The following is a 13,309-nucleotide window of genomic DNA, read 5'->3' as shown; positions in this document are numbered from 1 at the left end:
AGTATTCCCTTTCATACCATTCCTCCCATTCCAAGGGACCCAGTCCCTTGATTTCCCCACCTTGGAAAGGGGAACGCAGCGCCCAGATGCAGCTGAGGTCCTCGTGAACTGTGTGAACAGATCCCGAGGAGCTGGAGTGCTTGGAGAAGGGAATTGTCCCCCTGGGGCCCCTCCCCGGGTGCGGTGGCCAGACGGCGCTGGCCGAGGCGGAAGAGGAGGTGGGAGCCCGGGCCCGGTCCCACCATCCGGGCCGGGGGCTCACCTGCTGAACTCCGTGGGCCGCACGCTCCAGAGTGGCAGCAGCATCTTTTCTCCACCCGCGCTTGGCAACCGCCTTTGTGACCCAGGACCCCTGGGGGAGAATCCGAGCCCCGCCCCACTGGGAGGTGTCAGGATTGGCCTCCCACTCACTCCTTGGAACGCCTGGTCCAGGACTCGGGTTTCAGCAGGGCTAGTTAGAATTCCTTCCCATCCCCATCCTACCATACCTGCGAGCCTTTGATCAGGTCACAGAGAACAGAAACCCCCACCACAAAGGCTGTGGTCAGGTGTAAAAATCCTGGGCCTGTAGTTAGGGATAAAAATCTGTATCAAGCCGTGGGTGGTGGTGCACGCCTGTAATCCTAGCACCTTGGGAGGCTGAGGCAAGAGAATCGCGGGTTCAAAGCCAGCTTCAGCAATTTAGCGAGGACCTAAGCAACTCAGCAAGACCCTGTCTCTAAATAAAATACAAAAAAGGCCTGGGGGTGTTGCTCAGTAGTTAAGCATACATGGGTTCAATCCCCAGTACTACTACTACTACTAATAATAATGTGTATTAATTACCCTCTGCCCATATTCAGGATTAAGGACCGAGGGTCCTGAAGGCTTTTGCTGCTGTATTGAAATGATCCAGTGCAAGGAGACAGAACTTATTACAAATGTTTGCCTGTCAAGAGGGGAAAAAAAAAAATCTTTCCTTGACTTCCTGATTGAAAACCTGTCTGCTTCTGTTAAACTTCAGGATTATTATTCTGGGGAATGGTGGCATATGCCCTGTAATCACAGCTACTGGGGAGGCTGAGGCAGGAGAATCGCTAGTTCTAGATCAACCTGGGCACCCTAGTGAGACCCTGTCCCCCTAAAATAAAAAGGGATAGGGTGTAGCTTAGTGGTAGTGCATCCCTGGGTTCATCTGCTAGTACTCACAGGTTGGGGAGGGCGATTCTGTCTCATGTTGCAATGCTGAAAAACTGATGCTTTCATCATACTGAAAAAGTGACTTGACAAGTTTGTAAGCATTGCTTCAATTGCCTTGGATGGCTGAGGGAAGGAAGGAGTCCACCAAGCTAACTCCTGAATCCCCAGTGCCTATCTACTGCATTGTCTAGCAGTATTTGTGGGGGGAACTAATGGCCCACCTGCCTTTTTCTTGTACACCCATAATTGTCCTAGCACAGCACCATTAAGAATGGTTACCTTGGGCTGGGGACGAGTTCTGGAAGTGTCATTTATCATCCTTCCAAGTGTGATATGAAGCAACATACGGAAAACCAGAATCTCCTTGTATTAGCTTTTTTATTCCTGCAATGAAATAGCTGAGGCAGGTTACTTATGAAGGAAAAAAAAAAAGTTCTTTACCTTGCAATTGTAGAGGCTGAATCCATAACAATGTGGTGTAGGCTCTGGAGAGGGCCCCATGGCACATGGTGGCAACATACATGAAAGATGGAAATACAAGGAGAGGCAGGAAGCAGAGAGGTGGGAGGGGCTGGCAGGGTTCAGGCTTTTATAACAACTTCCCTTCTGGAGAACTTGCTCCAGGCGGCCAGTATTCCCTTTCCAGGGCAGCCCTAATCAACTAACACATAGTTGCCACTAAAGAAAAATATGTATTCTGTTTTCCCCTTCAGTTTATCATGTGACATTTTATGTTGCCAAAGTGATCATAATTAACATTTCATGACTGCATAATATTTACAATATTAGCCATTCTTCCATAGTTATACTACTACCACGAAGAACATCTTTGTGGTTAAAGTGGTCTTTGTGGGTTCCCCCCCCCCACTGATTTTTTTTAATGAAATGATTAGGGGGTCAAAAGCTTTGAAATGTTTACTTGCTACCAGTTTACAAGATTCCTTCTGAAAGGATGATACTAGTTAACATTGTGACCAACTACCTCTGACCCTACCAATTTTGGCTTGGCCTCTCCATCGCTGGGTCTTAAACGTTTATTTGCGTCACTGGGAACTGAATCCAGGGGCGCTCTATCACTGAGCTAACACCCCAGCCCTTTTTATTTTTATTTTTATTTTTTTTTTACTTTGAGACAGTGGCTAAGTTGCCCAGGCTGGCCTTGAACTTGTGATCCTCCTTGCCTTTGCCTCTCAAGTCGCTAGGATTACAAACGTGAGCCACTGGGCCCGACTGTTGCCATGTTTTGCTCATTTGTTAAACGCAAAGTGGGACATCATATTACATGGTGCATCATATGAAAGGCATTTCCTAAGTGACTTGTATTTAGTGTGGCTTAATCAACCATGCCTGTCTTATTGCTGAGACAGATTGCGCAAAAGATCTTGGAGCCGCTAAGGGAGTAGGCGAGGGGAGCCCACGCGCCCCCTAATGACCAGAACTGCCAGTGACAGGCGTGGGTGTGCAGCTCGCCCAAGGAGTTCAGGCATCTGTTTTCCAGGGCGTGGGAGCGGAGCGAGAACGCAGGCGAGGGCGCTACAGTGCGCAGGCGCACCACAATGTCGGGGTTTAGTGGGTACCGATTGGGCGTGGGCTGGCGGCGCAGGCGCACTGGCGGCCTATGGGGTCGAGGCGCCGGCGCACTCACTCTTCTTCAGACGGCAGCCATGGCGGGACAGGAGGATCCGGTGCAACGAGAGATTCACCAAGACTGGGCGAACCGGGAATACATTGAAGTCATCACCAGCAGCATCAAGAAAATCGCGGACTTTCTCAATTCGTTCGGTCAGCGGGCGGGCTGGGGGAGGCGGGGAGGAGGGAGGCCTCGGAGGCGGTTCTGCAGGGGCGCCGAGGAGGAGCTTTCCGGGGACCCCCGGGAGACTTCTGCTCTTGCCGGTTTTCGCTTCCTCCTTTAGGCTCCACCTTTTCCCCCGACCTTAGGCTCCACTGGCAGTTCCTGTGAGGTTGCCCAGCCCTAAGCTGATGGTTTCGTTGTCATCTCTCTGGACTCATTAACAGGCCCTCTCCCCAGACACATAAGGCAGCGCCCTCCGCCCTCCGTGGGATTTCTCCTCCTCAGTGGTCTCCTGGTCCTTTGGGCTCCGCATCCATTCCAGTCTCCACTTTGCATCTAGACCGTGCAGTCTTGACAGTGTCACTACCCAGTTTAAAGACTCCTCAAACAGTTCCCCGTCTCCTTCAGGATCAAGTCAAAACCTCTTTCTTTAGTCTCTTTTAGTCGCCCCTGTCATCCATTCACTGTTCATTCTTTCCTGTCTTCAGTGTATGCTGTGCTCAGAATGGTAGGCGGTGAGACAGAGTTAAGGCCCGGGTCCTGTAGGGCCTTGAAAATGCCCTCTTTATGGATGGTATATTGTTTATAGTAGGTATTCTGCCTTCTTCTAGCCCATTCTTCCAAGCAGTTGTTCTCAGTATAGAGACAACTTTACCAAAATCTCTCCTGGGTGTAATGCTCGTGACAGTCTTAAATTCTTTATGCACTGTTCATATTCTTCTGGGCAGTAACCTATAGTAGAAACTTCTACCCTATGTTCTCCAAGTGTTTCTTTCAGACGCCTTGGTGCTGGATAGACTTTCTAAGATCTCTTATTATTTAATTTTGGTGCTGGGGATTGAATCCAGGGCTTTATGCTTGCTAGGCAAGCACGTTACTACTGAGCTACTTCCCCAGCCCTGGATAGTGTTTCTTAGGTAATTACAAGAAGAAGGGATGATGTCTAATAATCTTTTTTTGGTACCACTAATTCAGCAACATCAAGTTGTTAAGATTAAATAGGAGCCTGAGCAAAGGGATACCAGCTTTGTAATACCAGCTTGTGATACCAGCTCCTAATACCAGCTCCTAGGGAAGCTGAGGCAGGGGGATCAACTGGCCAAACCTGCCCCAAAAAAGGTGCTGGGGATATAGCTTAATGGTAGAGTGTCCTGTGTTCAAACCCCAGTAGTAGAAAAAGAAAAAAGATTAAGTAGGAAAAGCTGATTATTTAAAAAAAGAAGAATTGAGAATGAATTAACTGTTCTGTAGAGAGAGGACTGATCCTTGTAGCAGGAGTAAGGGTTTTGTCAGTGGGCTGAAAGTGTAGCTCAGAGGTAGAGCATCTGCTTACCATAGAGTGAGTACTTTAGTTCCTTTCTCAGCCATGTTAAATAGCAAAAAAGAGGCCGGGTGCAGTGGTGCATGCTTTTAATCCCAGTGGCTTGGCAGGCTAAGGCAGGAGGATTGGGAGTTCAAAGCCAGCCTCAGCAACTTAGGAAAGGTGTTAAGTAACTCAGGAGACGCTCTCTCTTAAAAAAAAAAAAAAAAAGGCTGAGGGTGTGGTTAGTGGTTAACCTAGTTCAATCCCTGGTACCAAAAAAAAAAAAAAAAAAAAAAAAAGATTAGTAGTATAAACATATTCACACATAAGAAGTTGCTGTAGAAATTTTGGTAGAGGATGGTAATCAGGATATTATAGAGCTCATGTATCCTAAAAAAGAACTTATTTTTTTCTTTTAAGAAATACAAGTGAAGGAATATGATTTAGTGGAAAGAATGGATTTGGAGCTAGGAGACCCAGAAAGGCTAGACTGATTGATTTTAATGACCTGAAGATATTGCAAAAATACAGGCCTATTTACCCTATTACTCTTGTAGTTTGGGTACCCTCAGATTTAAGATGGGGTCTAGCTATATTGCCCAGATTGGTCTTGAACCCTTGGATTCAAGTGACCTTCTCTTATCCTCCCAGTGCTGTGGCTACAGGTCCATGCTATCACACCTGGCCTTCACTGCAAATCCGAAACTCTTTTTCATTCAGTCCCAAGACTCATCCTAGGAGTAAAATGTACCTGCAAAAACAGTTCAGGATGTAATTCCAGTGACTCAGGAGGATTGAAAGTTTGAGGATAGCCTGGGCAACTTAGCAAGATGCTGCCTCAAATAAAAATTTTAAAAGGGCTGGGGATATAACTCAGAGATAGAAAGTTCCTGAGTTCAATTCCCAGTACCCCTCCTGCCCACACCCCTCCTGGGAAAAGAAAAATTTAAGAGAAAAAAAATTTGATGTATGTAGTACTAAGATTATATGAAATAAGCATTCAGAGAAGTAGCTGACAACAGGCATGTACAACTGTGGTGACGTGTGCACACTATTAAGCATCCTAATAAGGTAGCATTTGCTGTGAAAATCTTGTGATAACGTATACATTAATACACTCTGGTTTTAGATTTGTCCAGCTGCTGAATGCTTTCTCAGTGTTTTTTATTTGAATCAGTACATATTTAATGGGATCTGAATATGACTGGAGTTTCTGCAGCTGAACATTTTATATTCTTCAGTGCTGTTTATCCATGTAGGCCAGTAGCATAGTATCATTACTAGATTCTGGTTCATTACCAGATTGACCACTAGAGTAGAAGCAGTCAGCCAGGAAGGAACTCTTCCTCTTACCTCTCCCACGCTACCCATAATTTTGGTGTGTCTCTCTTCTTGGGAAATGACAGGTTGTCAGAGTTGATATTCATGTTTTTACTAAATGGCATACATAATGTGTGTTTTTGAGATGAAAAACAGTCTGAAAAACAATTTGGTTCTGTTGAAAATGAGAGTGTATCTAGGAATAGTGGGGTATGAGGTGGTCCTGTGCAAGCTAGATCTGGGAATTAGAGGAAGCAGCTCTAGCAGACAGAAAACAAGACTGAAAAGAATAGGGCTATAGTGGCACACACCTGTAATCCTAGTCACTCAGGAGACTGAAGCAGGAGGATAATTAGTTTGAAGGCAGCCTCCACAACTTAGCAAGGCCCTGTCTCAAAAGGGCTGGGGGTGTAGCTCTGTGGTAGAGCACCACTAGGTTCAATCCCCAGTACCTCTCCACAAAAAAGGCCGGGTGGTTGGGATATAACTCAATGGTAGAGCACTTGCTTAGCATGGGAAAGGCCCTGGTTTCCTTCCCCAACACTGTAAAAGAATTTTTTAAAAAAATAAAAAGAAAAGTGAAGAATATTCAGAAAAGCCAATTCTGAAGAGACAAAGATTAGTGGGTTCCAGAGGACGAGGGGAGGTACAGTGAGGACTGAAAGTACTAATAGGAACAGGTGTCTTTTAGGGATGATGAAAGTATTCTAAAATTAGATTCTGGTAATGATTGTATAACTTTGCAAATAATACTAAAAACCATTGAATTAGATACTTTATGCAGGTGAACTTTTTGGTATGTAAATTACCAAAAAATAAGAGAGCAGGCTGGGGATATAGCCTCAGTTGGTAGAGTTGCCTCACATGTTCAAGACCTTGGGTTCAATCCCTGCAATCACACACACACACAAAATAAAGAGTAGGAGTGAAAATAGGCAAGAGTGAGAAAGAAAAGCATAAAAACAGTAAGAAAAATAAGTAGAAAGTGGAAGACTTGGGCTGTAACCAAATTTTAAGAGGTGTGGGGAATAAATTATAGCTCCCTAGGCTCTGTAATTTTTAATGACTTTTTTTTTTTTTTTTTGGATGCCAGGGATTGAACCTCATGCTTGCTCTAGGCAGGGGCATTCTACCGCAGAGCTACATCCCCAGCCCCTAATGATTGTTTTAATAGTTCTTTATACTTTACAGACCTTTCCTTTAACGCTGGGCATGTTTTTGTTTTTTCACCATCATAAGTAATAATGATGAACATTCTTGTTAAATCTTCATGTAAAGGGGAAGTAACAACCAAAGACCAAGTACACTAATAACTTAGAGACTAGAAGTTCATCCACAATTGTTCAGATAGATTCAGAAAAGGTTGATTATGTTCTAGTAAGACCTCCCAAATGGAATTTGAACTGGGTCTTGATGGAAGATGCTTAGGCAGGCAGGATGAGTAAGATTTGGACAGGATGAAATGAAACTTGAGGCAGGATCAGAGTGTAGGCAGATTTGTCAAAATCTGCTGAAGCACTTTGCAAAACAGCCAGGGAAGAGATGAAAAGGAAAGTTGTTAGGGTGTTGAATCATTGTGTGGGAGACTCTCAGGGAGTGTATGTTTTAGATATAAAAAGTAAAGGTTATTGAGAGATATGACTGAGCGACGGTGTTGGAGGAGGTAGTGAGAAATAATCACCATGCTTTGATGCCTTTCTCTTTTTTATGTTGAGGGTAGTTGGAAAAAGAGAGGTCAAGCAGTTTCGGTGAGAGGAGTTTGCAGAGGAAAAGTTATTTTGGGGGAAATCTAGGTTGCATTTTGGGTGAGGTGAAAGGAGACTAGAAAAGGTAGAGGAAAAGAAGGGATTTGGGCTGTTTTTCACAGATGGAGTGTGGGTTCCAGAGGGTTCTTGATGTTCTCTGAGTTTTCTCTAGTCCTAAAAGGTCTAGGCAGATAAAGATGAAAGATTAAGTATACTTCTAGGGTTGTGGTAATGGTGAGGCTTCCAAGAGCTCAAAAACTTTTGATACGGGCTGGGGATGTGGCTCAAGTGGTAGCGCGTTCGCCTGGCATGCGTGTGGCCCGGGTTCGATCCTCAGCACCACATACAAACAAAGATGTTGTGCCCGCCGAAAACTAAAATAAATAAATAAATATATAAAAAAAACCAAAAAACTTTTGATACCTTATTTCTTCTCCTTAATATCTGCTGTTTTTTTGGCCTCAGCTTTTCTCTCTTGGCATTACAGACATTACATCCCTGACTTTTGATGGTCCAACATTAGACTTTTTCAATTTCACCATGGTTTGAAAGTAATATACATGCAGTAAAAACAATACTTCATTTTCCCCCATGCTGAGGATCCAACTCAGGACTTTTCACATGCTAGGCAAGTGCTCAACCAAGATAAGGGCTGGGATATAGCTCAGTGGTAGAATGGTTGCCTAGCATGCACAAGGCCTTGGTTTCAGTTTCCAGTACCGCAAAAACAAAAGCTGGACATGGTGGTACACACCTGTAATCCCAGTGACTGAAGAGGCTGAGGTAGGACAAGTTTAAGGCCATCCTGGGCAGCTTAGTGAGGCTCTAAGCAACTTAGTTAGACCCTGTCTCAAAATAAAAAATTAAAAAGGGCTGGGGATGTAGCTCAATGGTAAAGCACCCCTGGGTTCAACCCCTAACACCAAAACAATACTGAACCACGCCCCTAGCTTGTCAACTTCCTGTGGGTTTATTGGACATAACCTCATCTTAAGTTTGGGCATGTCTATTTTCTTTGCTTTGTCACTTCTCGTTTTTTCCCCTACATTTTTTATTGGTACATTATAGTTGTACATTTTGAAAGGATTTTTTAAATTAAGTGTTTGCACATGCACACAATATGTCTCTTCTCTTGAAACTTAGTGGCCTTTTGTACATCCTTAGTGTGTTAGTTTTCTATTGCTGCCATAATAAATTTTCACAGATTTAGGAGCCTAAACTAAATAAATGTATTTTACTGTTGTGTAGGTCAGAAATCCAACACTGATCACTAGGCTGAAATCAAGGTGTCAGCAGGCCTTCCTTCTGGAGATTCTGAGAGAGGGTCTACATCTTTGCTTGTTAGATTGTTGGCAGAGTTCACTTTCTTGTGGTGGTGGGACTGAGATTTGTTTCCTTGTTGGCTGTCAGCTGAAGCTATTTCCTGTTTCCAAAGATCACTTACATCCCTTGGCTCATTGCCTCCTCGCCTTTTCAAAACCAGCTATGACAGGTTGTATGTGTCTTCTTCATGCTTTAAATCTCATCTCTTTCTTCCATCTCATTTCAACCTTCTACCATTGTCATCTATATTTATGGACTTGTATGATACATATTTACAGGTTCCAGGAATTAGGGCATGGACGGGTTTTAGGGGCCACTCTTCTGTGCCTTCTATCCTTAGTAGGTTGTTCAGTAGCATCTGAACAACTGTGCTTCTAAGATCCTTCTCACCTTGTCCACTAAGGTCCCATTATATATTATTCCTCTTCTTTAGCACAGGGTGTATGTGTTTCTGTGTACTGTGTGTGGGTGCATGTGCTTACATGTGTTTGGAGTGACATTAATCCTGAACATCAGTCTCCTTTTACCAGATATGTCTTGTCGTTCAAGACTTGCAACACTAAATGAGAAATTGACAGCCCTTGAACGGAGAATAGAGTACATTGAAGCACGGGTGAGTATGATGGGCAGGGGCTATCCCAGAGAGAATGCATGTTTCCATTTACTATTGAGAAAACTGAAAGCAGAAACAGGCGTAGAGGAATTAAGTACCTTGCCTGGATTTAGGTATCTCTGACTCTTTTAATCTTTGATCTGAATGATATGAAAAAAGTGTTTTTTTTGTTTTTGTTTTTGTTTTCAAAGGCTCCCTTAGTCCCTTTGAATTTATCTGAATGTCAATTTTCCTTTGACAGGTGACAAAAGGCGAGACGCTCACCTAGAACTATGCTGTTCTGCTGCTGGGAAGTTGCTTTACAGAACACAGGCCACGTGGGAAAGGCCCCAGCAGCCTTCAGCTCCTTGTCTCCTTAAAGAACAACAGGGCTTTTTCTTGTTTTTCTTTTTTCAAAAGTGTGGCCTTTGGGCTCTGCCATGTACCTCTGGGAGTGTGATGTGGCATGGGGGAGAAGTCCAGGGGAATTGTTGGAAACAACATTAGGCATTTTACCTTTTCAGTAACATTTTATGGACCTACTTATCAATGTATTTGAGGTGTTCAAAGCCAACAGTCTGAGATTCTTTGTTAAGGTCCTTTCACTTCTGTTTCTCTCTCAGACTTTTCTCTTTGCCTCTGCACTGATTCTGTGGACAGTCTTTGTCTCATTCCCACCTTGGATAGGAGGTGGGGGGCAGTCCTGCTTGAGATACTTGTGCACTGGCAGTGGCTGCCAGAGAATGTTATTGCAAACCCACTGATTTCCCTTTTTGGGGAGGTCAAGGCCAGGCCCCCACCTGGCTTAAAAGGACATTTCAGAGTTTTCTTTCTGTCACTTGGGGTGTCTATGCCTCTCATATTTCCTTAATAAACTCTTCAACTTCATCTGGCTGCTTTGATTGTGGTGGGGAGAGAAACTATAGATGGTTTTATCTAGGTCACAGAATCGTTATATATAGGATTATTATTCTAACTTACAACTTTCAGATGTAGCTGTTTGATTCAAAGTCTAGGTAGCTTACCAGCCTGAATCCTGGTGTTTGTACTTCAGCTAACTAATTCATCCTGGAAATCGTTTGGTCATTCAGCAGGAGACCAAGTATTACTATGCAGGCACGTTATTCACCAATAAAAGAAAGCACTGAATCAGACATAATGGTTATATTCTGTTGAAATACCAGCATCCACAAAATTTAACCACAATCCAGGGCAGATTATCAGTTTTACAAGATTCAAGCTAAATATCTACTTCCTTTGAAAAGCAAACCCTGGAGTTCAGACAGAAGAGTCTATAATGGTTCATCCTGGTATGCAGAGCTTTCTATAAACTTGGGCCAACCTGCTTCTGAAGGCTTTTGTCCAAAATCAAATCTCCACTTTTGGGGCTGGGGATGTGGCTCAAGTGGTAGCGCGCTTGCCTGGCATGCGTGCGGCCCGGGTTCGATCCTCAGCACCACATAATAAACAAAAATGTTGGAAAAAAAAAAAAATCTCCACTTTCATCACATGGAATTCATCGTGTTCTGCACACACTAATTTTCCTCTACACAAGTCATATTTGCCATTCAAAGTCTAACTCAAATCAAACTTCCCCCAGAAAGTACCCACAGACTTTTCCATTCAGTATTTGCCCTGTCCTTTTTCTTGGTTCCTCCTGTCACATTGTGCTAACACTGCCCTTCAGCTCTGGATTTGATCTTGTTGTATATGCATTCCATTCCCTTTTTCCTATACTGCCCAGCTGGATGCCTTGAGGAAGGTGTGTAGTCAGTAAATACTAATTAAACTGACTTGCAGAATTCAAGCTGTGTTGCACTGAGTTCTTTCTGTGTGTGTGTGTGTGTGTGTTGCTGGGGATTGAACCCAGGGCCTTGTGCATGTGAGGCAAGCATTCTACCAACTGAGTCAAAACCCCAGCCCCTGCACTCAGGTCTTTTTTAGAACCCCGGGAAGACCATTTTTAGTAGTACAGATGGAGCATCCATGAAATTCTCCAAAATCCAGTACTTTCTGAGCACCAACAACATGATACCATATGTGGAAATTTCTGTATCTGACCTCATGTGGGCTGCTGTCAAAACAAGCAACCTACACATATAAGATTAACTTCAAGCTATTCTAGGTGTATAAGATGTATATGAAACACTAAGAGATTTAATATTTAGACCTGGGTTCCATCACCAGATTATCTTATGTATGTACAAATATTTCAAAACCCCCAAAAATCTGAAAGCTGAAAGACTTATGATCCTTGCATTTTATATAAGGCATTAACCTGTACTTGTATTTAAAAACAGAATCTTATAATGGAGACAGCTGACATCCTTTACCGTGGTAAGTGCTCTTTTCAACATTATTGAGCTCATGTAGTATATTTTTAGAGTCACTTGAGTTTGTTATTCATAATATTTTACCTGTCCTTTTTCTTGGTTCTTTTCCAGGATGAAAAAGCACATTTAAAGGCCAAACGTTAGGTTATCTTGTGCTCTCAACATTGGCTTCTGTTATGTGTAAGGACCATAACATGAGAATGCTAATAGGGGAAAAGTAAGGGTAACCCATATATGCAGAAAGGCCCTTTTCATGGGATATGTGTGAAAATGCTCACGTTTTATCACCTTATCGATGCCCATCTGTTAATTTATTGGTATTACAATACTGAGTTTCTAGGTATGGTGGTGTATGCCTGTTATCCTAGCAACTCAGGAGGCTGAGGCAGGAGGATTACAAGTTTTAGGCCAGCCCTAGCAATTTAGCAAGGATCTAAGCAACTTGCTAAGACCTGGTCTCAAAAAATAAAAAGGGCTCGGGATGTAGCTCAATGGTAAAGCACCCTCGGTTCAGTCCCTAGTACCACAAAATGAAATGAAAGAAAAATATAAAAAGGGCTGGAGATACAGCTCAGTGACAGAGTGGCCCTGGGCTCAATCCCTAATACCTTGGGTGGGGGTAGGGGCGATGTAATGAATGTTAAAGAGTTAGTGCCCTAAGTACAATATAGGCTGGAAAAATAGCAATTGGTATGTACCATTTGTTTTGGAGAAACTGGTGAACCTGGCCTCCTCTAGTGACAGCAGTTCCTACATCCTGCATGGTGCTTTAATTTGTCCTGTATAATCATCCCCTGTTCACACCAGGCCCTGGCCTTCCAGGAGATGTGTGTGTATACACAACCACCCTCTAAGTTATTGTTACAACATGTTAAGTGCTTTATGCATTTTCTTTAATTTCATCCTCAAACAACATTCAAGTTGTTTTGTAACATATAGGCATACAGGCATTCTTATCTCTAGGTGATGGTTAGGAACAGGTTCAGAGAGGCTGCAACTTGCTCATGTCTTAAAAAGTAAAGAGGTGCTGGATTTGGGCCTAGATCTACCTCACTTACAAACTTCTTTAATCAGATAGGCATGATGACACATGCCTGTAATCCAGCAGTTGGGGAGGCTGAGGCAGGAAGATTTTGAGTTCAAAGCTAGCCTCAGCAATTTAGCGAGGCCCTAAGCAACTCAGTGAGACCTTGTCTCTAAATAAAATATTAAAAAGGGCTGGAGATGTGACTCAATGGTTAAGTGTTCTGAGTTCAATCCCTGTTACCCCCAAAATAAATAAACTGCTCTAGCCAGATCTGAAACTGATTTTCTTATTCCTAGTTCAGTGCCTTTTCACTACTCTCAGATATTTTAAGCAATCACACACCCATGCAAGTCTTATATACCTCCACACCATCATTCTTTTTCTTCATCTTTGGGGATGGAACCCAGGGCCTTAGCATGCTCAGCTTGTGCTCAGCCCCTGAGCCACATCTGCCTATGCTCGTTCATTTTGTGAAGATGGTTTCATGAATTTCCCTTGCAGAATCTGGACTACTACTACTTGTGTGGCTTCACTTCTGCCAGCTTTCCTTATATTTTATATATATATATATATATATATATATATATATATATATATATTTTTTTTTTTTTGTAGATGGAAACAACACCTTTATTTTTTATTTATTTATTTTTGTGTGATGCTGAGGATTGAACCCAGTGCCTCACGTGCTAGGT

At 43.1% G+C, this 13,309-nt stretch overlaps 1 protein-coding gene across 1 annotated transcript; it reads left to right on the top strand.

Annotated features, from left to right (window-relative positions):
• The first annotated feature begins 2,800 nt into the window (after positions 1-2,800).
• On the top strand, positions 2,801-10,142 carry Brk1 (BRICK1 subunit of SCAR/WAVE actin nucleating complex). Its single transcript, XM_046425620.2, has 3 exons — positions 2,801-2,961; positions 9,193-9,275; positions 9,517-10,142. The coding sequence occupies exons 1-3, from the start codon at positions 2,844-2,846 to the stop codon at positions 9,541-9,543; spliced, it is 228 nt and encodes a 75-aa protein (XP_046281576.1). The 5' UTR covers positions 2,801-2,843; the 3' UTR covers positions 9,544-10,142.
• Positions 10,143-13,309: the final 3,167 nt, after the last annotated feature.

This window comes from Marmota monax, unplaced genomic scaffold, assembly GCF_021218885.2.
Source record: "Marmota monax isolate L192 unplaced genomic scaffold, Marmota_monax_Labrador192_F-V1.1 WCK01_AAM20220418_F8-fsc00028, whole genome shotgun sequence".
NCBI classification, from domain to species: domain Eukaryota; kingdom Metazoa; phylum Chordata; class Mammalia; order Rodentia; family Sciuridae; genus Marmota; species Marmota monax.
This window is presented reverse-complemented; position numbering and strand designations above follow the sequence as displayed.

What these genes read in the sequence shown, in the direction of transcription:
- Brk1 (XM_046425620.2), top strand. Translation starts at nt 2,844, where the DNA reads ATGGCGGGACAGGAGGATCCGGTGCAACGAGAGATTCACCAAGACTGG. An exon ending in GGACTTTCTCAATTCGTTCG is followed by an intron (nt 2,962 to 9,192) that starts GTCAGCGGGCGG and finishes TCCTTTTACCAG; the next exon opens with ATATGTCTTGTCGTTCAAGA. An exon ending in TAGAGTACATTGAAGCACGG is followed by an intron (nt 9,276 to 9,516) that starts GTGAGTATGATG and finishes TTCCTTTGACAG; the next exon opens with GTGACAAAAGGCGAGACGCT.